Raw genomic sequence first — 27,097 nt, 5'->3', positions numbered from 1 at the left:
CTTATGCACGCCCCTTACAGACCTCTTAGGAACGGGGTGAGGTCAATAGTAGACAGTTTTTGGTTAAAGCTTTGGGGATTTTGAGAAGAGACCACAGAGTCAGGTAGTGTGTTCCAAGTATTAACAACTCTGTTACTGAAGTCATATTTTCTGCAACCAAGATTGAAGCGGTTAACATTAAGTTTAAATCTATTGTTTGCTCTTGTATTGTTGTGCTTGAAGCTGAAGTAGTCTTCAACAGGAAGGACATTGCAATAGATGATTCTATGGGTTAAACTCAGGTCATGTCGAAGGCGGCGGAGTTCTAAGTTTTCTAAACCCAAGATTTCAAGTCTGGTGGCATAAGGTATTTTGTTGTAATCAGAGGAGTGGAGAACTCTTCTTGTAAAATGTTTCTGGACACGTTCAATTGTATTGATGTCAGAAATGTGGTATGGGTTCCAAACAGTCGAGCTGTATTTAAGAATTGGTCTAGCAAATGTTTTATATGCTCTGGTAAGTCGTGTAGTGTTTCTGGAGAAGAAGCTACGTAAGATTAGGTTTACAACTCTTAGAGCCTTTTTTGCGATGTAGTTGCAGTGGGCTTTGGCACTTAGATCATTGGATATGAAAACTGCAAGGTCTTTAACAGGGTGGGGGGTAATCTACAAGGTAATGTCCATCGAGTTTGTATTTAGTGTTTAGATTCTTTTTTCCAATGTGTAAGACAGAGCATTTGCTGGTTGAGATTCTTCTGGTGCTTTGGAGAATAATTTGACACCCACCCACCCTTCTTCTTTGGGGCAGCCCCTCAAATATATTGGAAAGCTGCTATCGTGTCACTCCCCGTAGTCCTTTTCTTCATTAAACTAGCGGTGCCCAATTCCTGCAGCCGTTTTTTTTTTCGTATGTTTTAGTCTCCAGGTCTTTACTAGGTCTTCACTAGACCTTTTACGGTGGTGAATCTTGGTTTCCATCCGCAGTTGTAAGGCAGGGAGCCAGGTTCATTCATCTAGGGCCGGGTTGATGTGTGGGTGGTGTGTTTGAGCTAGTGCATGTATGTGAGTGTGTATGTGTGAACGGTCCTGACCCCTGCCATTTGAGAAGAACCGCAAACACTTTCTCTTAACAAAAGGAGTGGAAAAAAACGGCGCGTTTTCCCTACTGGCCATCTGATTCCTTCTTGAGGTTTGGAAAGTCGGTTGATATTCCAGCCTTTGATGGTTGCATGTCAGGTTTTGGTGAGGCTAGTTGATCCCATCGGCCTTTCCCGGCTTGTTTGCTGCTGATGCGCTGGAGAAAGTTGCCTAAATGTGTTTTTTTTCTCTCTCGTTCTCTCTCTCTTTTTTCCCCCCCTTCCTTTCCCTCCCTTCTCTTCCTCCTGCAGATGAAACTTTCGTTTACTTTGGACAAAGAAACCGGGATGCCACAAGGATGTTACAGCTATCAGTACCGGGACAGCAACAAGTAAGGATCGGCTTGGCCGCATTAACAGAGGGATAGAAATAAAGATCACATGAAGTGTTTAATACCACTTTATAAGGCCTTGGTAAGGCCACACTTGGAACATGGCATCCAGTTTTGGTCGCCACGATGTTAAAAAGATACGGAGACTCTGGAAAGGGTGCAGAGAAGAGCAACCAAGAGGATTTAGGGGACTGGAGGCTAAAACATGCGAAGAACGGTTGCTGGAATTAGAGATGGCTAACCTAGTGAAAAAGGGACACGGTGGCACAGGGGCTAGGACGTTGAGCTTGTCGATCGAAAGGTTGGCAGCTCAGCGGTTCGAATCCCTAGTGCTGCCGTGTAACAGAGTGAGCTCCTGTTACTTGTCCCAGCTTCTGCCAACCTAGCAGTTTTGAAAGCACGTAAAAATGCAAGTAGAAAAAAATAGGGACCACCTTTGGTGGGAAGGTAACAGCGTTCTGTGCGCCTTTGGTGTTGAGTCATGCCGGCCACATGACCACGGAGACGTCTTCGGACAGCGCTGGCTCTTCGGCTTTGAAACGGAGATGAGCACCGCCCCCTAGAGTCGGCAACGAGTAGCACGTATGTGCGAGGGGAACCTTTACCTTTTAACCTAGTGAAAAGAAGGAGTAGGGGTGATACGATACCTTGTTTCCCCGAAAATAAGACATCCCCTGATAATAAGCCCAATCAGGCTTTTGAGCGCATGCGCTCAAATAAGGCCCTCCCCGACAATAAGCCCCCCCCCGAAAAAATAAGCCCACCCTGAAAATTTTTAAACACATACACAGCTGGTCCCTACCATTTTCTCGGGTTAGGGAGACAGAGCTGGAAATCAGGTAAGACGGCAAGAGGAGCCCTGCCTTGCTCCACGCGCCCCCAAAATAATAAGACCTCCCCGAAAATAAGGCCAAGCGCTTGTTTTGAAGTTCAAAAAAAATATAAGACAGGGTCTTATTTTCGGGGAAACACGGTAGCAGTCTTCCAATAGTTGAGGGGCTGCCACAAAGAAGACGAGGGTCCACCTATTCTCCAAAGCCCCTGAAGGCAGGACAAGAAACAATGGATGGAAACTAATCAAGGAGAGAAGCGATCTAGAAATAAGGAGAAATTTCCCGATAGCTGGAACAATTAATCAATAGAAAGGGTTTCCTTCAGAGGTTGTGGGTGCTTCATCGCTGGACGTTTTGAAGAAGAGATTGGACAGCCACTTGTCTGAGTGGTACAGGGCCTCCTGCTTGAGCTGGGGGTTGGACTAGATGACCTCTAAGATTCCTGTCTAATTCTTAATTCTTTTAAAGGTAAAGGTTCCTCTCGCACATATGTGCTAGTCATTCCTGACTCTAGGGGGCGGTGCTCATCTCCGTTTCAAAGCGGAAGAGCCAGCGCTGTCCGAAGGCGTCTCCGTGGTCATGTGGCGGCATGACTCAGCGCCAAGGCGCGGGCGCTGTTCCTTCCACCAAAGGTGGTCCCTATTTTCTACTTGCATTTTACGTGCTTTTGAAACTGCTAGGTTGGCAGAAGCTGGGAAAGGAACGGAGCTCACCCATTACACAGCACCAGGGATTCAAACCGCTGAGCTTCCGACCTTTCGATCGACAAGCTCAACGTCCTAGCCCCTGAGCCACCACGTCCCTTATTCTGTTAAAGGGCTGCATATTGTTCCTTTTATAGGGACACGGTGGCTCAGGGGCTAGGACGTTGAGCTTGTCGATGGAAAGGTCGGCAGCTCAGTGGTTCAAATCCCTAGTGCTGCCGTGTAATGGGGTGAGCTCCCGTTACTTGTCCCAGCTTCTGCCAACCTAGCAGTTTCGAAAGCACGTAAAAATGCAAGTAGAAAAAATAGGGACCACCTTTGGTGGGAAGGTAACAGCGTTCTGTGCGCCTTTGGTGTTGAGTCATGCCGGCCACATGACCACGGAGACGTCTTCGGACAGCGCTGGCTCTTCGGCTTTGAAACGGAGATGAGCACCGCCCCCTAGAGTCGGCAACGAGTAGCACGTATGTGCGAGGGGAACCTTTACCTTTTAACCTAGTGAAAAGAAGGAGTAGGGGTGATACGATACCTTGTTTCCCCGAAAATAAGACATCCCCTGATAATAAGCCCAATCAGGCTTTTGAGCGCATGCGCTCAAATAAGGCCCTCCCCGACAATAAGCCCCCCCCCGAAAAAATAAGCCCACCCTGAAAATTTTTAAACACATACACAGCTGGTCCCTACCATTTTCTCGGGTTAGGGAGACAGAGCTGGAAATCAGGTAAGACGGCAAGAGGAGCCCTGCCTTGCTCCACGCGCCCCCAAAATAATAAGACCTCCCCGAAAATAAGGCCAAGCGCTTGTTTTGAAGTTCAAAAAAAATATAAGACAGGGTCTTATTTTCGGGGAAACACGGTAGCAGTCTTCCAATAGTTGAGGGGCTGCCACAAAGAAGACGAGGGTCCACCTATTCTCCAAAGCCCCTGAAGGCAGGACAAGAAACAATGGATGGAAACTAATCAAGGAGAGAAGCGATCTAGAAATAAGGAGAAATTTCCCGATAGCTGGAACAATTAATCAATAGAAAGGGTTTCCTTCAGAGGTTGTGGGTGCTTCATCGCTGGACGTTTTGAAGAAGAGATTGGACAGCCACTTGTCTGAGTGGTACAGGGCCTCCTGCTTGAGCTGGGGGTTGGACTAGATGACCTCTAAGATTCCTGTCTAATTCTTAATTCTTTTAAAGGTAAAGGTTCCTCTCGCACATATGTGCTAGTCATTCCTGACTCTAGGGGGCGGTGCTCATCTCCGTTTCAAAGCCGAAGAGCCAGCGCTGTCCGAAGACGTCTCCGTGGTCATGTGGCCGGCATGACTCAACGGTTCCCTTCCCACCAAAGGTGGTCCCTATTTTTTCTACTTGCATTTTTACGTGCTTTTGAAACTGCTAGGTTGGCAGAAGCTGGGAAAAGGAACGGGAGCTCACCCCATTACACAGCACCAGGGATTCAAACCGCTGAGCTTCCGACCTTTCGATCGACAAGCTCAACGTCCTAGCCCCTGAGCCACCACGTCCCTTATTCTGTTAAAGGGCTGCATATTGTTCCTTTTATAGGGACACGGTGGCTCAGGGGCTAGGACATTGAGCTTGTCGATTGAAAGGTCGGCAGCTCAGCGGTTCGAATCCCTAGTGCTGCCATGTAACGGGGTGAGCTCCCGTTACTTGTCCCAGCTTCTGTTAACCTAGCAGTTCGAAAGCACGTAAAAAAATGCAAGTAGAAAAATAGGGACCACCTTTGGTGGGAAGGGAAGAGCGTTCCGTGCGCCTTTGGCGTTGAGTCATGCCGGCCACATGACCACAGAGACGTCTTCGGACAGCGCTGGCTCTTCGGCTTTGAAACGGAGATGAGCACCACCCCCTAGAGTTGGCAACGACTAGCACGTATGTGCGAGGGGAACCTTTACCTTTACCTTATTGTTCCTTTGCAAGTAATGCACTAGGCGCCCCCTTCTTCTCACGCACTTCTTCCCACGCACTCTCCGGCCCCAAAGGGAGTTGGCAGCTTTGTGTTTTTAACAAAAGTTAAAGAGTCTTGATTTCCTTTTTCCCTTTCTTTCTATTTCACCTCCCGCTCAGAAGCTGTTCAGTCTCGCAGGAACCGATCCTCCAAGGATTGACAAAGATCACCTGAACGTGATGGTTTTCTTGCTGATGTTTCTTTACCAGTGCACCGATGGTGTTACCTAGTTAGGTAATGAAACGCCTGCAAGACAACAATCAAGCTCAGAGAGCCCCAAAAGACCCCACAGTCCTCCTCCTCTTTTGTTTCTGGACTTTTAGATTAGGGAACTGTGATTTATTGAACGGAATAACAGAGTTGGAAGGGACCTTGGAGGTCTTCTAGGCCAACCCCCTGCTCAGGCAGGAAACCCTATATAGCAAGGGTCTCCAACCTGGGTCCCTTTAAGACTTGTGGACTTCAACTCCCAGAGTTCCTCAGCCAGCTTTGTTGAAGTCCACAAGCTTTGCTGGCTGAGGGACTCTGGAAGTTGAAGTCCACAAGTCTTAAAGCGACCAAGGTTGGAGACCCCTGCTATATACCATTTCAGACAAATTTCTTTTTAAAAACCTCCAGTGTTGGGGCATCCACAACTCCTAGAGGCAAGCTGTTCCACTGATTAATTGTTCTCCCTGTCAGGAAAATTCCTCCTTAGTTCCAGCTTGCTTCTCTCCTTGGTTGGTTTCCATCCATCTCTTCTTGTTCTGCTTTCAGGGGCTTTGGAGAATAGGTTGACTCCCCATCTTCTTTCTGGCAGCCCCTCAAATACCGGAGCACTGCTGTCATGTCACCCCTATTCCTAAGAGACCTTGGAGGTCTTCTAGTCTAACCCCCTGTTCGAGCAAGAAACTCTATACCATTTCAGACAAACAGTTGTCCAATCTCTCCTTGAAAGCCTCCAGCGATGGAGCAGCCCCAATTTCTGGAGGCAACTGCTGTTCCATGGGTTGATTGTTCTCCCTGGCAGGAAATTTCTCCTTAGTTCTAGGTTGCTTCTCTCCTTGGTTAGTTTCCATCCATTGTGTTGTGTCTTCGGTTCCCGAGCCTGGCCTCCTGGCAGAGAGTGACTCAGAGAGTGAGGGGGAAGAGCCGATAGGACTTCCCTGTGCAGGACCTTCCTCTCTGGCTCCGCTGCAGGTCCCAGAGGCAGGCCAGCTGGAGGAGATGACGGGGCCTCTTTCTCCCTCACCTTCCCCCTCCCAGGCAACGCCTCAAGACCCAGCTGCCGACAATCAATCCTGGTTAAATCCCAGGCATCGCAGAAAGGAGAGGCGGGAACAACAAAAGAAGGGGTGAGGCAGGCCTGGAGAGTGCTGAGTCACGGAGCCACACCTCACAGGGTATAAAAGCAGGAGGAGCTGCTCTATAGCTTCTTGTGACGGACAAAAACTGACTCTTGGAAACTTTGGCTACAATATTTCGAGACTAAGAATTTGGCTTTTGGATTTCTGTTTATTTCTGAACTCTTGGTTGCTCCAGCAACAAACTGTAGTTACGCGGGCTTCTAAGGAGATAAGAGAACTTGGCAGGCAATCACAGGTTCGTTGCCAGAGCTGATATCTGTCGTAGCAATAAATTGCTGGTAGATATAGTCAGCTCGCGTGTCTTCTTGGTTGTGGTTGTGGGGGGCGGGGGACAGAACACAATGCTTCTCGTCCTGCCCTCAGGCAAAGCTACCTAGTGAAAGGAAGGCCCCAACTGCTATTTCCGATCCTGAATTCTTCATTAACTGAACTTCAGTTAAGTCACAGTTAATCTGAATGTCATCAGAATGGGAAACAGTGCTCGCTTTCAAAGCAGAGGTGGATGTTTTTTCCGTTTGCGCGAGAGAAAATTGGAGGGGAATATCCATTTTCTCGCATTCGGAAGGTGATTTGAAGCAGCAAGAATTTCTAAACGCTCCAGTGATGTGTGGCAACAGCAAATTATTCCAAACAAACGTAACACATAACGCACCCTGTTCCCCGGCAGCTTTGTACATTTGGGGGTGACAATTTAGGACGCCCTCATTTAAGCGCACCAAGAGCCGGTGCGATGCACAACACTCAGGGTGTCAAAAAAAATCTAAAAACCACTTAACATTTTGAGCTTGCTCCTCGAAGGGCAAACAAAGGCATTTGAATTCAGAGGAGTTGTCAGCTGATTTCGATGCTGAAATAAATTTAATCTGGCAGCTGTCGCTGTTCCCAATTTAAGTCTTTTTTTTTTTTTTAACCCCTGTTTTGCTTTATCCTGTATTTATGGCGGAGTGTTTTTCAACCTCAGCGATTTTAAGACGAGTGGACTGCAACTCCCAGAATTCCTCAAGTTAGCTCTGCTGCCTGGGGAATTCTGGGAGTTGAAGTCCTCGCCTCATAAAATTGCTGAGGTTGGGAAGGACTGTTTTAATGGAAAAGCATGATGCAAATATGATGATGACGACGACGATGATGATGAAAAACTGTATTCAAAATAATCTCAGCTTGTTTGAATGCCTTTTGGTTTGTTTTTCCTCTTCTGGCAGCCAGAGACACTGTAGACTTTCTAGAACAGGGGTCTCCAACCTTGGCAACTTTAAGCCTTGGCGGACTTCAACTCCCAGAATTCCCCCAGCCAGCAAAGCTTATGGCACGGTGGGGACTGTAGGCCCGTTTTTCGCTTTCCCCGGGCTCCAGAGCCTTTCTAGGAGCCTGGGGAGAGCGAAAGTGGCCTCCCCCCACCCGGAGGCCCTCCAGAGGCTGGAAACGACCCGTTTCCCAACTTCTGATGGGCCCAGAAGGCCTGAAAGTCAGCTGGCTGGAGCTGAGCTCACGTGCCCACCAATATGGGTCCATGTGCCACCATATTGCCATCATGGCCCTATACCAGGGGTCTCCAACCTTGGTCCCTTTAAGACTTGTGGACTTCAACTCCCAGAGTTCCTCAGCCAGCTTTGCTGGCTGGGGGATTCTGGGAGTTGAAGTCCGCCAAGGCTTAAAGTTGCCAAGGTTGGAGACCCCTGTTCTAGAATAGAATAGAATAGAATAGAATTTTTATTGGCCAAGTGTGATTGGACACACAAGGAATTTATTTTGGTGCATATGCTCTCAGTCTACATAAAAGAAGGAAAGCGTGTATTTTCTATGTACGATCCTAAGAATTGTGGCAGGGGGTCCACAGGGGAAGAGGTCAAAAAAGTCAAGATGGCTGCCACAACCATGTCAGAGGAGCTCCGCCCTTTTGTGACGCATACAAAAAGGGGTGGAGCTTTAATCACAGGTATCTAAAAGGTGGGCCGACGTCGGTTTAATCCGAGACGTTTCTTTACTCATCTAAGTAACTTCATCAGTCAAAATAAAAATAAAAAAAAATTAGACAGAAAGTCAGAAAGGCCTTGGAAAATACCAACTCTTGCCAAACCAACTTCAGGGGTTTCTCCTCAAAATGTATTGCAATATGTCAGTGAAGACTTAACCATCCAGGCCAAAAGTATCTTTAAAAAAAAAAAAAAAAAAAGGTTAGATCATGGCAACCGGACCAAAGTTTGTTAATCTGAGACGTTCCGTTACTCATCCAAGTAACTTCATAAGTCAAAATAAAAATAAATAAATACATTTTAAAATAAAATCGGGGTCAGAGAGTTGTTCGGATTTCATCACACGGTTGCAATCCTCCATCTTGACTTTTTTTGGACAATCCTTTCCCAGTCCTCTCTCACTTGAGGATGGGAGATGTGAATATTTTCCCAGCCACTGGAGGAATTCTGTGGGTTGAAGTCCATGCCTTCTGGCTGGGGAATGCTGGGAATTGAAGTTCATGCCTTCCGGCTGGGGAATGCTGGGAGTTGAAGTCCATGCTTTCCGGCTGGGGAATGCTGGGAGTTGAAGTCCATGCCTTCCAGTTGGGGAATTCTGGGAGCTGAAGTTCATGTATGCTGCCTGGGGAATGCTGGGAGTTGAAGTCCATGTATGCTGCCTGGGGAATGCTGGGAGTTGAAGTCCATGCCTTCCAGTTGGGGAATGCTGGGAGTTGAAGTCCATGTATGCTGCCTGGGGAATGCTGGGAGTTGAAGTCCATGTATGCTGCCTGGGGAATGCTGGGAGTTGAAGTCCATGTCTTCCAGTTGGGGAATGCTGGGAGCTGAAGCCCATGTATGCTGCCTGGGGAATGCTGGGAGTTGAAGTCCATGTATGCTGCCTGGGGAATGCTGGGAGTTGAAGTCCATGTATGCTGCCTGGGGAATGCTGGGAGTTGAAGTCCATGTCTTCCAGTTGGGGAATGCTGGGAGCTGAAGCCCATGTATGCTGCCTGGGGAATTTTGGGAGTTGGTCCATGTATGCTGCCTGGGGAATGCTGGGAGTTGAAGTCCATGCCTTCCAGCTGGGGAATGCTGGGAGTTGAAGTCCATGTATGCTGCCTGGGGAATGCTGGGAGTTGAAGTCCATGCCTTCCAGTTGGGGAATGCTGGGAGTTGAAGTCCATGTATGCTGCCTGGGGAATGCTGGGAGTTGAAGTCCATGTATGCTGCCTGGGGAATGCTGGGAGTTGAAGTCCATGTATGCTGCCTGGGGAATGCTGGGAGTTGAAGTCCATGTCTTCCAGTTGGGGAATGCTGGGAGCTGAAGCCCATGTATGCTGCCTGGGGAATGCTGGGAGTTGAAGTCCATGCCTTCCAGCTGGGGAATGCTGGGAGTTGAAGTCCATGTATGCTGCCTGGGGAATGCTGGGAGTTGAAGTCCATGTATGCTGCCTGGGGAATGCTGGGAGTTGAAGTCCATGTATGCTGCCTGGGGAATGCTGGGAGTTGAAGTCCATGTCTTCCAGCTGGGGAATGCTGGGAGTTGAAGTCCATGTATGCTGCCTGGGGAATGCTGGGAGTTGAAGTCCATGCCTTCCAGCTGGGGAATGCTGGGAGTTGAAGTCCATGTATGCTGCCTGGGGAATGCTGGGAGTTGAAGTCCGCCTATTTTAAAGTTTCTAAGGGTGAGAAATACTTGCTGACCAGGTGGGACAAAGTGGTCCCATCACCCTCCAGCGTATTAGTTTTTAAGTACAAGTAGTCCTTGACTTACAACTTGCGGTTGCTAAATTAGAAACACGGTTGTTGACTTTGCTTGTCAGACGATCGCAAAAGGGGATCACGTGACCCCCCCCCCCCCGAGACACTGCAGCCGTCCTAAATACCCACCAGCAGCCGAGCGTCTGAATTTTGATCCCGTGACTTTGAAAGAGGCTGTGACGTTCACACGGAAAGCGGTCGTCGGTCCCTGTTTTTTTCTCCCAGGGCCGTTGTAACTTCGAACGGGTCACTAAACGAATCGTTGGTTGTAAGTCGAGGATGGCCTGCACACTGATGCTGGGCAAGGGTGCCTTCGTGTTCTGCCTAGGACGATGACGAGCCCAAATTCAGAGCAATAAAACTCCTTTGTGGAAGAGAGAAGTGGACGTTTTGAGCCAAAACCTCACTGGTTGAATCCATCCCAAAACCCTACCTCGGCCAGTATCCTTTTTTCTAGGAAAAAGCCCTGAGCTGGAGCTTCTCCAATATTTTGCTCTTGAAAAATATATAGCTTTTGAAGAGGAGCCTCGGTTGGGCAGCATCGCCTCCAAATAATGAGCTCCAGATGTCCATCTGATTCAGACCGTCCATTTGGGAAGCTGTCCTCTTTAACATTTCCTCGGGACACCAAGTCACCTGTTCCTGCTGTAAGCAAGGAGAGTGGCCGAAAGTTTATTTTTATTGTGTTTTTTTTTCAACCTGAAGGGGCTCCACGGTGCTCTCTGAGCTGGGCTGTTTTCTTGCAGGTGTTTCATTGCCTGTACTGGGTAACATCATCAGTGCTGGAAGTGGGTAGGATCTACAGAGAGGAAGAGGAGGAGGAGGAGGAGGTGGAGGAAGACTGGGGTCCTTGGTGCTCTCTGAGCTTGGTTGTTTTCTTGCAGGCATTTCATTACCCAACTAGGTCACATCATCAGTGCTAGAAGACAGGAGGGGTTGAGAGGAGGAGGAGAAGGAGGAGGAGGAGGAGGAGGAGGAGGAGGAGGAGGAGGAAGAAGAAGACCGGGATCCTTGGTGCCCTCTGATCTTGGTTGTTTTCTTGCTGATGTTTCATCACCCAACTAGGTCACATCATCAGTGCTAGACGGGAATAGGATTTATGGAGAGGAGGAGGAAGGGGAAGAGGGGTTGTTTTTGGTTGTTTTCGTGCAGATGTTTAATTACCTAAACTAGGTAACACCCATCAGTTCACGTGGATTCCCCACAGTTCAAGTCTGAGCTGTAAATACTCTCTTCTGCTGATCTACCTAGATAAGCAGGGATTAATACCAGACAAACAGCCAAGCATAAAACAATACCTTAAATCAAGGACTGCCAAGGTGAAAACCACATTCCCACCAACACTGTCAGGGCGAGCTGCTGTATATATATAAACAGGAGCAAACCTCACACTCACCGGCACTGATGACGTTACCTAGCTGGGTAATGAAAGGTCTTGCATGGAAACAACCAAGCTCAGAGAACACTTAAGGACCCATCATTTCAACCCTGAGCTACAAATTGATTTTTTTCCCAATCTTTTAAGAGACTTAGTGGTTTCCCAGACCCTTTGCTGCCCACTGGCCTGATCAGTTTGAGTTTGTCTAGCTAAGGGGTGTCTTCAGTCTCCCCCTACAAGGATTTCTGAGGGAGGGAGGGAGGGGGGAGAGAGAGAGATAGAGAGAGAGAGAACGTATTTTGAATTCTGGCCCCCAAATCATCCGCCACAAATGAAAGAATTCCGGTGCCAATCCTGAAACGCGACGATCCAATGTAACCGTGCCGGATTGCATAACGAGGGAAGCTCTACCCTTGGAACGGTTGCCCGTCTCTGTGCCAACGGGGTGTTTTCTCACGAAATCCTGGGTTGCTTGTTGACGTGTTTAACCATCCAGCAAAGAAAACCCAACGCCTCTCTTGGCGGCTGCTGCTCCCGCCCGTTTTGAACGGGTGGAATTTCGCTCCCGGTAATTTGCAATTTGGAACGAAGGAGGGGGGGAAAAATGGAGTTTCTTTGGTACGACGTCCCGTGAGGTCAGGGTTTGTTTTTATTTCAACTCTGTGGATTTTATCTCCCAGAACTCCCAGAATTCCCCAGCCAGCTTTGCCGGAGTTCACTTGCAATGCCCGGTTTTCCTCCGCTGCACCTGATGGAATAGCAACCGGCCCAGCTGGGAGGGGCTCATTTCACATTTCAGACTACTAGGGCGGGCTCAATCAATCAGAATAGAGCTGGGGGGACCTTGGAGGTCTTCTAGTCCAACCCTGATCAAGCAGAAGACCCTATGGCCGTGATGGCGAAGCTGTGGCACGTGTAGCCGTATCAGTGGACATGCAAGCTCAGCTCCAGGGTGATTTTTGGGTCTTCTGGGCCCACTAGAAGTAGGGAGACAGGCTGTTTCCTGCCTCCGGAGGGTCTCGGGGAAGCGGGGAGGTCCATTTTTTGCTGTCCCCAGCTTCCAGGGCCTCTCTAGGAGTCTGGGGAGCGTGAAAAATGGATTTTCCCACCCACCCCTGGAAGCTCTCTGGAGGCCGAAATCAGCCCGTTTGCCAACTTGGGCTGTTTTTGGTCTCCGGAGGGCCTCCAGGGGGCAGAATTGTTTTACCCTCCCCAGACTCCTAAGGAGATTCTGGCGGCTGGGGACAGCAAAAAACGGGCTTTCCAGTCCCACCGGAAGTTGGCAGAGGGCCTCCATGGGGGTGGGGAAGATCGTTTTTGCCCTCCCCAGACTCCTAGAAAGACTCTGAAACCTGGTGAAAGAGAAAAACAGGCCTACCAGGCCATCACATGCCAGGAGCAGGGGGAGCGGGGGTGGTGGTGCGCGCAGCAATGCGCCCGGCCAGGGCGCATAGAATTATGGGTATGGGCACACGCACACGTGACCCCTCCGCCCCTCCCCTCCTGGCACGCGATGGCAAAAAGTTTCGCCATCACTGCCCTATGGCGTTTCAGACAAATGGCAGCCCGGTTTCGTCTTAAAAACCTCCAGTGATCTATGTGCCAAAGGTGCTTTTTCCAAGTGGAGACAGAGCCGAAGAAGCTTCTTGGATGAGAAGCGAAGCGTCTTCAAAGAAAAACCAGAAAGTCCAGTTTGCCTCTTGAAAAAAGCACTTTTGGGACAACCGTGACCTGGATGACGGAGAATCTCCATAGACCTTCAGTGATGGAGCAGCTACAACTTCTGGAGGTAAACTGTTCCACTGGTTCTCTATGGAGATTCTCCGTCCTCCAGGTCATGGTTGTTCCAAAGGTGCTTTTTCAAGAGGCAACTTGTCGTGTCCCACTCCTCTGACGGCTGGGTCTGGGAAGTCTGTATCAAGCATGGCCACGAAGCCTCTGCAGCTTTGCCAAATTTCTGTCAGAGTTCTCAGGGCAGGCAGGAATCCAAGGTGTGACTTCAGCAAACCAGATGAGACTTTGCCTGACTCAAGGAATGCCAAAAAGCAGATCCTTTATATAGGCCATGGGGTGTGGCTCCATGACTCAGCACTTATCCAGGCCTGCCCCTCCCTTCCTTTTGCTGACGTCCCCTCTCAGATCTCCCGAAGCAAGGGTCCTCCCACATTAGATTGTCTTCTGCTGTTTGAGAAATTGTGTGTTGTTGTGACGGTGACCCCTCCCTCTAAATTTATTTATTTATTTATTTATTAAATTTTTATACCGCCCTTCTCCCGAAGGACTCAGGGCGGTTCACAGCCAAATAAAACCAAAATGAATAAATACAGAATAAAAACAATAATTAAAAAACATTAAATATGGCCCTGAATTAAAATGCATTTAGAACAATAAAACCCACTTTAAAATTTAAAACCGAATAATAAAAACTTCTAAAAATTCTATGCCAGTCCTGCGCGAATAAATAAGTACGTCTTCAGCTTGCGGCGGAAGGTCCGAAGGTCAGGAAGTTGACGAAGTCCTGGGGGAAGTTCGTTCCAGAGGGTGGGAGCCCCCACAGAGAAGGCCCTTCCCCTGGGGGCCGCCAGCCGACATTGCTTGGCGGACGGTACCCTGAGGAGTCCCTCTCTGTGAGAGCGCACGGGTCGGTGGGAGGCAATCGGTAGCAGTAGGCGGTCCCGTAAGTAACCCGGTCCTAAGCCATGGAGCGCTTTAAAGGTGGTAACCAACACCTTGAAGTGCACCCGAAAGACCACAGGCAGCCAGTGCAGCCTGCGCAGGAGTGGTGTTACATGGGAGCCACGAGTGGCTCCCTCTATCACCCGCGCAGCTGCATTCTGAACCAACTGGAGCCTTCGGGTGCTCTTCAAGGGGAGCCCCATGTAGAGAGCATTGCAGTAGTCCAGGCGAGAGGTAACAAGAGCATGAGTGACCGTGCATAAGGCGTCCCGGTCAAGAAAGGGGCGCAACTGGCGGATCAGGCGAGCCTGATAAAAAGCTCCCCTGGAGATGGCCGTCAAATGTTCTTCAAAAGACAACCGCCCATCCAGGAGAACGCCTAAGTTGCGCACCCCTGAGAAAACCTTCTGGTCTTCAGTGGTCTGTCGTTCCTGCAGAAGAGAAGGCGCTGAGTATATGTGTCATGTTTGTATGTGTGTGCGCATGTAAGCGCTGGTCATTATAAGCTAAACACCAAGAGAGAGAGAGAGAGATGCAAATGAGGGCTCTCGGGATCCGACAGTAAAGAACCACTGTAGCAAATCTTGATTTAATAGCCTGTTTCTGGCTCCGCTCGGCAAAACGCGGCTGCCGAGGGACTCACTAAGCATTTCACGAAGATTAGCTGCTAAATTGGCCTGCAAGGAAAACATTTAATAAGTGTGGAACATAATTACTCATCTCCAGCTCCTGCAGCTCGGCTACTGGGGGTGGGGGTGGGGGGAGCGACAGCTTTGCAGGCATCGGAATGGGCTCGATTGGAGGGGGGGCAAGCCATACCCCCCCCCCCATGCTGCGCACTCCTCACCCAGCCTGCCTTCATTAGACCTTGGCCATCTGGCTGTCTCGGTAGGAAGCGGGGTTCTGCGGGTGGGGGAATGATGGAGTAGCTTTCTCAGAGGTGGCCCTAGGAGGAACCGGCTCAGCCTTGCCATTTTTATTTATTTATGTATGTGTGTATTTGTTTCCCACCTTTGTTCTTTTTACAAATAACTCAAGGCTGTGAACATCCCCAGCATATCCTCCTCCCCCTACAACAACAACAACCCTGCGAGGTGGGTTGGGCTGAGAGAGAAAGAGGGATTGGCCCAAAGTTAACCAAATAGCTTTCATGCCTAAGGCAGGACTAGAACTCACCGTCTCCTGGTGATTGGCTGAAGTCACCCAACTGGCTTTCATACCTAAGGTGGGACTAGAACTCACATTCTCCCAGGGATTGGCCCAAAGTCACCCAACTTAGTTCATGCCTAAAGTGGGACTAGAACTCACCGTCTCCTGGTGATTGGCTGAAGTCGCCCAACTGGCTTTTGTACTCAAAGTGGGACTAGAACTCACATTCTCCCAGTGATTGGCTCAAAGTCACCCAACTGCGTTCATGCCTAAGGTGGGACTAGAACTCACCGTCTCCCGGTGATTGGCCCAAAGTTAGGCGGCCAGCTTTCATGCCTAAGGCAGGACTAGAACTCACCGTCTCCTGGTGATTGGCCCAAAGTCATCCAACTGGCGTTTATGCCTAAGGCGAGACTAGAACTCACCGTCTCCTGGTGATTGGCCCAAAGTTAGGCGGCCAGCTTTCATGCCTAAGGCGAGACTAGAACTCACCATCTCCTGGTGATTGGCCCAAAGTTAGCTGGCCGGCTTTTATGCCTAAGGCAGGACTAGAACTCACCGTCTTCTGGTGATTGGCCCAAAGTTAGGCAGCCAGCTTTCATGCCTAAGGCGCGACTAGAACTCACGGTCACCTGGTGATTGGCTCAAGTCACCCAGCTGGCTTTCTTGCCTAAGGTGGGACTAGAACTCCCCGTCTCCTGGTGATTGGTTCAAAGTCACCCAGCTGACTTTCATGCCTTGACTTTGCTTCTCAGAAGGTTGCAAAAGGTGATTATACGACACCCGGACAATTGAAGTATGAATCAATTGCCAACCGTCTAAATTTTGATCAGGTGACCATGGGAATTCGGCAAAGATCTTAAGTGTCAAAAACGATCACAAGTCACTTTTTTGGTGCCGTTGTAGCTTTGGATGGTCGCTAAATGAACTTTTGTAAATTGAGGACTACCTGGATTACTGTGGTTTTTGGATTAAGGGGACACACAGAGGTGTGAACAGAACCAGAAAGTTAATCAGAGCCGCTAAAAAAGTTTTATTTCTCTTCCATAAAGAGAGAAGTTGAAGATTTTATTCCAAGAGGGGGAAAAAAATGAGAAAGGCAGGCAGGAATCGGCTTCGTTAAATTACAGTGTGGAGAAAATATATATTTTTTTTTTAAGTCATTACAATGCGGCGTTAAAGAAATAATTCTTCTATCGGGGCAGGAAGTGAGTGTTGTTAAGTGAATCATTTGTTCAGTGAGCTTTCCCCCATTTTACGACCTTTCTTGCCACAGTTGTTAAGTGAATCACCACAGTTGATAAGTTAGTAACCCGGTTGTTAAGCGAAACAGGCTCTCCCCCCATTGACTTGGCGGGTCAGAAGGTCACAAAAAGGGGTTCGCGACGTGAACCCGGGACGCTGCAACCGTCACAAATACGAGCCAGTGGCCAAGCGTCGGGATTTTGATCACGTGTCCGTGGGGAATGCTACGGCGTTAAGTATGAAAAATGCTCCTGAGCCAACTTACCTGTAAGTTGCAGGTTGTGTGCTGGTCTTTCGATTCTGGGGTGAACGGACCCATGCAGGAGCCTTGTCAAACCTGCAGTTTTCTCTTCTCCCTGTTTAATTCATTATTTATTTTTATTTATTTATTTTTTTTATTTTATTAAATTTCTATACCGCCCTTCTCCCGAAGGACTCAGGGCGGTGTACAGCCAAAATAAAACACAGAATATATACAATTTAAAGAATTTAAAATGAACTATTACTATGCGGCCGATAATTAAAACATTTAAAAAATTTAAAATATTATTAAAACCCCAATTTAAAAACAACTATTTATGCCAGTCCTGCTTGAATGAATAAATATGTTTTAAGCTCACGACGAAAGGTCTGAAGATCAGGCACTTGACGTAAGCCATTAATATTTATTAATAATATTAATAAGCACCCAGGAATCTCTGCTCAATGCATCTGACATATTTCACTTTCTTGTTTGATTTTTTTCCCCCCCCTCCACTCTGCTGGGGCAGCTTTTCTGGCTTTTGGTGATCCAGTGAGATTCATTTCTGTTTGTCTTCCTGTCCACCAGCTGGAAAGGCCGTCAAAAGGTGATTTAATAATCCTTCGTTGCTTGGGGCAGGAATATCTCCTTACTCGGAACTGGAGATGCAGCGGGATGCAATCCCGTCTCGATGGAAGACCGCGGTTTGACGTAGTTCGGACAGGAGGAGAACTCGCCCTGGAGTTCAAAACATCCCTTCCTGGTTTGAAATCCAAGAGGAAAAGTTTCTCGGGGCGAACAGAAGAGGGGGATCAAATGTAATGACAGTACGGGCAGTTTTATTTATTATTTATTATTTATTTTATTTGATTTTTATACCGCCCTTCTCCCGAAGGACTCAGGGCGGTGTACAGGCATAATAAAACCGACAATACAATATACAAGTTTAAAATACGATTTAAAAAACTTATTTAAATTAGCCCAGTGATTAAAATTTACCATACTAAAAAACCCCGTTTAAAATTAATAAATTTAACATTAAAATCCCAATTTAAGCCAGCCTGTGAGATAAAAGATGAGTCTTGAGTTCGTGACGAAATGTCCGAAGGTCAGGTATTTGGGGTAAACCCGGGGGAAGCTCGTTCCAGAGTGTGGGAGCCCCCACAGAGAAGGCCCTTCCCCTGGGGGCCGCCAGCCGACATTGTTTGGCGGACCGCACCCTGAGAAGTCCCTCTCTATGGGAGCGTACGGGTCGGTGGGAGGCGTGTGGTAACAGCAGGCGGTCCCGTAGGTACCCAGGTCCTAAGCCATGGAGCGATTTAAAGGTCATAACCAACACCTTAAAGTGCACCCGGAAGGCCACAGGCAGCCAGTGCAGTCTGCGCAGGAGCGGTGTTACATGGGAGCTACGCGTAAGTTCCTCGACTTACAACCGTTCTTTTTTTCTTTTTTCTTTTTTTTACATTTATATCCCGCCCTTCTCCGAAGACTCAGGGCGGCTTACATTGTGTAAGGCAATAGTCTCATCCTATTTGTATATTTATGTACAAAGTCATTTAGTGTTCATTTAGTGACCGTTTGAAATATGGCGACGCCGGGGACAAAAGTAATTTCAGTGGAATTTCTCACACTTAGAACGGTTGCAGCATCCCCCAATTTTGGTCACGTGGTCAAAATTCAGACCTTGGCAAGTGACTTACGACCGTTTCTCACACTTACGACCGTTGCAGCACCCTTGTGACTACGGGATGAAAATTCAGACCTTGGCAAGCGACTTATGACCGTTTCTCACACTTACTGATGGTTGCAGCATCCCCATGATCATGGGATCGACATTCAGGTTGACTTACGACCGTTTCTCACGCTTACGACCATTGCTGCACCTCCATGGTCACGCAAACAAAATTCAGGCACTTGGCAGCTGACTCATACTTACGACCGTTGCAGCGTCCCCGGGGGGGGAGTCGTGTAATCCCCTTTTGCGACCTTCCAATGAGCAAAGTCAACGAGGAAGCCAGATTCAACTGTGGGAAGAAAGGTTGTAAAAACAGGCCAAAACTCCCTTGAAGACTGTCTCGCTTAGCAACGGAAATCCTGGGCTCGATTGCCATCATAAGTTGAGGACTATCTGCATTTCGCTGTCGCGGATGGGTTGCTCGGCCGCTGATTTCCATAAAACTTCCTTCTCCGCTGTCCTTTTTTTTTTCCATCTCTTTCTCCTGAGAAAGGGGTGGGGAAAAAATAAAACCTTCCCGTTTCTACCGCGTGCCGCAAACTTCCTGCGTGGAAAAACGGTTCTCGCGGACTGTGCCGGCTTCTCCACCCGGCGTAAGAATTCATTCGCGGGAGAAACCATTGGCCCTTGGCCTCCTCCCTCTGCGTTCGGCATTTATTTATTTATTATTTATTTATTTATTATTTACATTTTTATACCGCCCTTCTCCCGAAGGACTCAGGGCGGTTCACAGCCAGATAAAATAAACAATAATATTACAATATAAATACTATTAAAATACAATTAAAAGACTTATTCAATTGGCCGAGATTAAAAGTTTAGAATAAATGATAAAAACCCATTAAAAAACCCATAAATTTAAAAACTAATCCAGTCCTGCGCAGATGAATAAGTGTGTTTTAAGCTCGCGGCGAAAGGTTCGGAGGTCCGGAAGTTGACGAAGTCCTGGGGGGAGTTCGTTCCAGAGGCGGAGCCCCACAGAAGGCCCTTCCCTGGGTGTCGCCAGGCGACACTGTCTCGCTGACGGCACCCTGAGGAGTCCCTCTCTGTGAGGCGCCTGGTCGGTGAGAGGTATTCGGTAGCAGTAGGCGGTCCCGTAAATAGCCCGGCCCTATGCCATGGAGCGCTTTGAAGACGTTCACCAAAACCTTGAAGCGCACCCGGAAGACCACAGGTAGCCAGTGCAGTCTGCGCAGGATAGGTGTCACACGGGAGCCACGAGGGGCTCCCTCTATAACCCGCGCAGCCGCATTCTGAACTAACTGCAGCCTCCGGATGTCCCTCAAGGGGAGCCCCATGTAGAGAGCATTGCAGTAATCCAGGCGAGACGTCACGAGGGCGTGAGTGACTGTGCACAAGGCATCCTGGTCTAGAAAGGGGCGCAACTGGCGCACCAGGCGAACCTGGTGGAAAGCATTCCTGGGGGCCCAAACTGAGAGCGAATAGATCATTCCAAGAATTGCTTGCCTCAGTTTCCCATTACTTCCCCTTGCGCGAAGATGCGATTGTGCGAAGGCTTTCGCAGCAGGCGGCGGACCAGCCAGGCGTTTTGTTTGGAAGAGAAGCGGTGAACTGCGCGACAGAGACAAATTTTGGGGAGCTGGGGGGGGGGGCTGCAACCGGCTTGCAGCCGAAGCTGAGATTCACAGAACTTCTCAGTCGAGTGTTTTGAGACTTTAGGGGTTCACCTGTCAGGGCAGTTCCTCTTCTCGCACATCTGGATCCGTTGTGCAAGACGTCCCTTAATTAATTGGTGAACATCTGCCTATAAAAAAATTGGAAAGTGATGGCGTTTCTAAAATGGAATGGAACGGAACGATGCGCGCTTTGCTGAAAAGCAACACCCCACAATCACAACGAACCAGATTGCATAACAAAATCAGGAGTGTGAAAGGGAAGGGGAGGGAAAGGAAGGGAAGGGAAGGGACAGTGGAATGGAGTGGAGTGGAATGGAGGAAGGAAAGGGAAGGGAAGGGAAGGAAAATGGAAGAAGGGAAGGGGAAAGGAAAGGAGGACAGGAAGAAGAAAGGAAAGGGGAAAAAAGGAATGAAAGGAAAGGAAAGAAAGAAAGAAAGGAAAGGGAGAAAGAAAGGAAGGAAAGAGAGAAAGAAAGAAGGAAGGAAGGAAGGAAGGAAGGAAGGAAGGAAAGAAAGAAAGAAAGGAAAGGGAGAAAGAAAGGAAGGAAAGAGAGAAAGAAAGGAAGGAAAGAGAGAAAGAGGAAGGAAAGGAAAGGGAGAAAGAAAGGAAGGAAAGAGAGAAAAAGGAAGAAAAGGAAAGGGAGAAAGGAAGGAAGAGAAAGAAAGGAAGGAAAGGAAAGGGAGAAAGGAAGGAAAGAGAGAAGGGAAGGAAGGAAAGGAAAGGAAAGAGAGAAAGAAAGGAAGGAAAGGAAAGGAAAGGGAGAAAGAAAGGAAAGAGGAAGGAAGGAAAGAAAGAAGGAGAAAGAAAGGAAAGGGAGAAAGAAAGGAAAGAGGAAGGAAAGAAAGAAAGAAAGGGAGAAAAAGAAAGGAAAGGCAGAAAGAAAGGAAAGAGGAAGGAAGGAAAGAAAGAAAGGGAGAAAAAGAAAGGAAAGGGAGAAAGAAAGGAAGGAAAGAGAAAGAAAGGAAGGAAGGAAAGGAAAGGAGAAAGGAAGGAAGAGAGAAAGGAAGGAAGGAAAGGAAAGGAAAGAGAGAAAGAAAGGAAGGAAAGGAAAGGGAGAAAGAAAGGAAAGAGGAAGGAAGGAAAGAAAGAAAGGGAGAAAAAGAAAGGAAAGGGAGAAAGAAAGGAAGGAAAGAGAGAAAAAAGGAAGAAAAGGAAAGGGAGAAAGAAAGGAAGGAAAGAGAGAAAGAAAGGAAGGAAAGGAAAGGAAAGGAAAGGGAGAAAGGAAGGAAAGAGAGAAAGAAAGGAAGGAAAGGAAAGGGAGAAAGAAAGGAAGGAAAGAGAAAGGAAGGAAGAAAAGGAAAGGAAAGTGAGAAAGAAAGGAAGGAAAGAGAGAAAGGAAGGAAGGAAAGGAAAGGGAGAAAGAAAGGAAGGAAAGAGAGAAAGAGGAAGGAAAGGAAAGGGAGAAAGAAAGGAAGGAAAGAGAAAGGAAGGAAGGAAAGAAAAGAAAAGGGAGAAAGAAAGGAAGGAAAGAGAGAAAGGAAGGAAGAAAAGGAAAGGAAAGGGAGAAAGAAAGAAAGGAAAGGAATAGGAGAAAGAAAGGGAAGGAAAGAAGAAAGGGAAGGGAAGGAAGGAAGTTTTTGATTTACAATTGTTTAGTGACCATTCAAAACTGGCTGGGAGTTCTAATTCAGCCTTCGGCATGAAGACCAGCTGAGTAACTTACGATCAGTCACTCTCAGTCCACACCACCTCACAGGATTGTTGGGAAAGCAGAAGGAAGGTGTGTTGGATAAGTTCACCGCCTGAAGTTACTTACAGAGTAATAAAAGCAGGATAAAAATCGAATAATTCAAATAGATAAATAAAATGGAGGCAACCTACAATTTAAAAAAAGATGGAGCTACGACCGCACCTTGCAGCTGCCGTTTTGACTTTTTTCAACCCTACCCTACAAACACCCCTGTCTAATGTGCTGGGATAAATATCCACATGCTTCTAGCACAGGTGTGTCCAGGTAATCCTTGACGTACGACCTCAATGAGCCCCGAATTTCTGTTGCTAAGCGAGACAGTTGTTCAGTGAATTGTGGCCCATTTTACAACCTTTTTTTTTTTTTGGCCACAGTTGTTCCGTGAAACACTGCAGTTGTTAAATTGGCCACACGGTCGTTAAGTGAATCAAGTTTCCCCATTGACTTTGCTTGTCAGAAGGTCTGTTGTGTCTTGCCCGCTCTCACAGCAGCCGGGGCCTTCTTATCTGCTCCCGAAAACGGAGGAATGTATGCCTCCCAGCCTCAGTCCTGGCTCCATGCCCAGACAAGCTGCAGAGGAGGGGGCACCTCCCGGTCCCAGCCCTGGCTCCATGCCCAAGCAGGCTGCAGAGGAGGGAGCATCCCCCGGCCCCAGCCCTGGCTCCATGCCCAGGCAAACGGAGCAGCTAGACCCCTCCCCCTCCTCCACAGCATGTGAGCCTGAGGAAGGTTTATTTCCAACAGCTGCTGATTGGAGTGACCCTCGCATCAGAAGACTGGATAGGCGGAGGCAACAGAAGGAAGGGAGGGGCAGGCCTGGATAAGTGCTGAGTCATGGAGCCACACCCCATGGCCTATATAAAGGACCTGCTTTCTGGCAGTCTCTGAGTCAGGCAAAGTCGAACTTATCTTGCTGAAGTCACTTTCTGGTCTCCTGCCTGCTCTGAGGACTTTGCTAGGACTTTGGGCAGAGCTGCAGAGGCAAGCCTGATTCGGATTTCCCTGACCCGGCCGTCAGCGGAGGAGTGGGACACGACAAGGTCACAAAAAGGGGATCACATGACCCCAGGACACTGCAACCGTCATAAATAGGAGTCAGTGGCCAAGCGTTTCAATTTTGATCACGTGAACATGGAGATGCAATGGTCGTAAGTGTGAAAATTAGTTGTAAGTCTCTTTTTTTTTTAGTGCCGTCATAACTTCAGATGGTCACTAAATGAACTGTTGTAAGTCAAGGACTACCTGTGCAGCTCACTAGCACAACTGTTGTGTCTCGCCCAATCTCACCTCAGCCGGGGCCTTCTTATCTGCTTCCGAACACGGAGGAATGTCCTAGTATGACTCCCGGCCCCAGCCCTGGCTCCATGCCCAGACAGGCTGAAGAGGAAGAAGTACCTCCAGCCCCCAGCTCTGGCTCCATGCCCAGGCAAACGGAGCAACTAGACCCCTCCCCCTCCTCCACAGCATGTGAGCCTGAGGGAGGTCAATTGCCAACAGCTGCAGACTGGAGTGACCCTCGCGTCAGAAGACTTGATAGGCGGAGGCAACAGAAGGAAGGGAGAGGCAGGTCTGGATAAGTGCTGAGTCATGGAGCCACACCCCATGGCCTATATAAAGGACCTGCTTTCTGGCATTATCTGAGTCAGGCAAAGTCTAAACATATCTTGCTGAAGTCACTTTCTGGTCTCCTGCCTGCCCTGAGGACTTTGCTAGGACTTTGGCAGAGCTGCAGAGGCACGCCTGATTCGGATTTCCCTGACCCGGCCGTCAGCGGAGGAGTGGGACACGACAACAACCAAGAATTCACGGCATTGTAGACCAGGTGGAACCTGATAGTAATGTTTTTTCTCGATCGCTTAACTCGGCTTCTGTGAGAATCCCGTGGCTCCGTCTTTAAACTGCTGTCCTTTATCACAAATATATTTATCGTGTTTTCTTCTGCTAGAGTTCTGAGTTTTAATATAAGGCACTAAAGGGCAATAAAGCTATCAAAGTGCAATCATCGGTTGAGTCATCAAAAAAAAACAACCTTAATGAACCATGCTATCCTCTTATTTATTTATTTTTTCACCAGTTATCTTAATGTGGAGCATAAGGCCCAGCATGTGCCCAAACTAGCCACGCGCACATAAAAAATACACGGGGAAGTAAAACAGACAATTTGGAATGGTGTTTCAATCAGAATAAAGCGGGAGGGACCTTGGAGGTCTTCTAGTCCAACCCCCTGCTCAGGAAGGAGACCTGATACCAGTGATGGCTAACATTTTTGCCATCGCGTGCCAAAAGCAGGGGGGGGAGTGGGGGGGGACTTTGCGCATGCATGTGCCCACACCCATAATTCTATGCGCCCCACCCACATGCATGCCCGCATGACACCCCCCCGCAACCCACCCACCCCGGCTTATGGCATGGTGGGGATGGTAGGCCCGTTTTTCGCTTTCCCAGGGCTCCAGAGCCTTTCTAGGAGCCTGGGGAGAGTGAAAATGGTCTCCCCGCCCCCGGAGGCCCTCCAGAGGCTGGAAACGACCCGTTTTCCGACTTCCAGTGGGCCCAGAAGGCCTGAAAATCAGCTGGCTGGAGCTGAGCTCGCGTGCCCACCAATATGGATCAATGTGCCACCATATTGCCATCACGGCCCTATATCAGGGGTCTCCAACCTTGGTCCCTTTAAGACTTGTGGACTTCAACTCCCAGAGTCCCTCAGCCAGCAAAGCTGGCTGAGGAACTCTGGGAGTTGAAGTCCACAAGTCTTAAAGGGACCAGGGTTGGAGACCCCTGCCCTATACCATTTCAGACAAATGGCTGTCCAGTCTTTTATTAAAAACCTCCAGTGATGAAGCCCCCACAATTTCAAGTGGCAGGCAGTTCCACTGCTTAATTGTCCTCACTGTTAGGAAGTTTCTCCTCAATTCCAGGTCGCTTCTCTCCTGGATTAGTTTCCATCCATTGTTTCTTGTCCTGCCCTTTGGTGCTTTGGAGAATAAGTTGTCGTCCCCCCCTCCTCTTTCTGGCACCCTCTCAAATACTGGAATCTATTATTATATCCCCCCTAGTCTTTCTTTTCTCTAGAATTCCTGCAACCGTTCTTCACATGTTTTTTTTTATTTATTTACATTTATATCCCGCCCTTCTCCGAAGACTCAGGGCGGCTTACAGTGTGTAAGGCAATAGTCTCATTCTATTTGTATATTTACAAAGTCAACTTATTGCCCCCCCAACAATCTGGGTCCTCATTTTACCTACCTTATAAAGGATGGAAGGCTGAGTCAACCTTGGGCCTGGTGGGACTTGAACCTGCAGTAATTGCAGGCAGCTGTGTTTTAATAACAGGCTTCTTACAGCCTGAGCCACACCGCGGTTTTGGTCTCCAGGCCCTGAATCATCTTAATTGCTCTTCTCTGCACTTTTTCCGAAGTAACAGGTAGCAGGTAACAGAGTTGGAAGGGACCTTGGAGGTCATTTAGTCCAACCCCTTGCTCACCCAGGAGACCTGTACTAGGGATTCGAACCGCCAAGCTGCCGACCTTTCCGATCGACCTTTCGGATCAAAACTGGATCCAGTATTTCAGCTGTGGCCTTACTAAGGTTTTTATAAAGCGCTACTAATACTTCGCGTGATTTTGATTCCACGCCTCTGTTTACACAACTGAGGATTGTAATTAGCTTTTTTGGCTGGTGCTGCAAACACACTTATGGCTCATTGCTTAAGTGATCGTCCACTAGGACTCCAAGGTCCCTCTCACAGTGACTGTTTCTGAGCCAGGTTTTGCTTAATCCGTACTTACACTTTTAGGTTTCCCTACCCAGGTGTAAAACCTTGCTTCTCTCCACATTACCTTTCATTTTGTTGGATAGGGCCTATTGTTCAAATCTGTCAAGATCTTTCTGGATCCTCAGCTTCTCTTCGTGTCTTCTTCTGCATGGCTAGCTAGGGGAATTCTGGGAGTTGTAGAAAAATCAAAGCATTTTGGATTAAAATTCGGTGGATTGTGCAGAATATTTTGAAGAAGAAGTTAAAGTTTACTCCACAGTTGTTTTTATTGGGTATCATTATGGACTGTACAGTAATAGAGACTAAATTGATATTAAACTTAATAACTGCAGCAAGACTCTTGATTGTGCAATATTGGAAGAAAGAAGATTTGCCTACAATTGAAGAATGGACACTTAAAGTATCGAACTTGGCGGAAATTTCTGCGTATTTGAAAGACTATTCACAAGAAAGATATGTATTGGAATGGAGAAGTTGGATAGATTATATTCAAAATAAGTATCAGACTAGAAAGTATCAAATAGCTTATGAGTGAATTTAGGAATAATTTAGGGAGTTAAGGATGTAAAGAGAGATTATTCCTAGTAGAAAGAACTGTGGAGTAAACTTAATCTTCTTGTATATGACTGTACATTGGATGAGTTGTTGGATACGAACGTAAAAATAAAACTTTTTTATAAAAAAAAATGGATGTAAAGAAAGATGAAAGACTATGGATTATGACTAATGTGGTAATTTAGTTTATGATTGTTAGATTTTATACGCTGTATTTTGTCCTGGGAAGTCTCGAGCGGGAGAGTGGGGGGAGGGAGGGGAAGGGGAGGGGAGGAAGGTGAAGGGGGGGAAATAATTGTTAAAAATTTCTTTTTTGTAAAACTTTTTTAATTTTTTAAAAAAAGTGGCTGAGGTTGAGAAACACGACATTGGAAGCATTGCTCTGCTACCCCAAAGTCCCGAGTTCAAATCTTAATCCTTCGATGGGCTCCCAGGACGCCGGGTGCCAGGTTTGGCTTGGCTGATGTGGTGAAGGATCTAGAACGGCCGAGATCTCAGGATCTACTGAATCGGCAGGGCATCCAAGCTGGACCTAGCTGAAGCCCACATCCTTAACTTGGTCACTGGAGAAGCATTTACCGCGCAGTTGAACCCCAAAACTTAAATGTGGCGTGGAGACTGGACTGTCATCTGTCAGAAGTGATGTAGGGTCTCCTGCTTGGGCAGTGGGTTGGACTAAATGACCTACAGGGTCCCTTCCAACTCTGTGAATCTGAATAAATGCAGGAAAGAGGCGGTCGCTTGGTTCGCACCAGGTGGCTGTGGATAGCCAGCAGATTTAGGCGATGAAGGTTCCCCAGGATTTTTCAAGAGAAAAATCACATTTAAAAGAAAGGAAGTAGAGGTTGGATGAGCATCAGGAAAAAACGTGCTCATGATCAAAGTTGGGACTGTGAGGGAAAAATCTCCTCATGATCCAGATTAACTCTGGAGGCAACTCAAGTTTAGCAACTTTTAAGATGAGCCGTGGACTTCAACTCCCAGAATTAACCGGTCAGAATTCATGGACTTCCAACCCCCCCCC

General features: G+C 48.0%; 1 protein-coding gene across 1 annotated transcript in view; it reads left to right on the top strand.

Moving 5' to 3' along the window:
* The window catches only part of DIS3L2 (DIS3 like 3'-5' exoribonuclease 2), a 290,966-nt gene that overhangs the window by 225,759 nt on the left and 38,110 nt on the right, over positions 1 to 27,097 (top strand). Inside the window, exon 15 of the mRNA XM_058187337.1 lies at positions 1,367 to 1,446. Coding sequence (XP_058043320.1) covers positions 1,367 to 1,446 — 80 coding nt within the window. The remainder of the gene's footprint in view (positions 1 to 1,366; positions 1,447 to 27,097) is intronic.

Source organism: Ahaetulla prasina, chromosome 6, assembly GCF_028640845.1.
Source record: "Ahaetulla prasina isolate Xishuangbanna chromosome 6, ASM2864084v1, whole genome shotgun sequence".
NCBI classification, from domain to species: Eukaryota; Metazoa; Chordata; class Lepidosauria; order Squamata; family Colubridae; genus Ahaetulla; species Ahaetulla prasina.
This window is presented reverse-complemented; position numbering and strand designations above follow the sequence as displayed.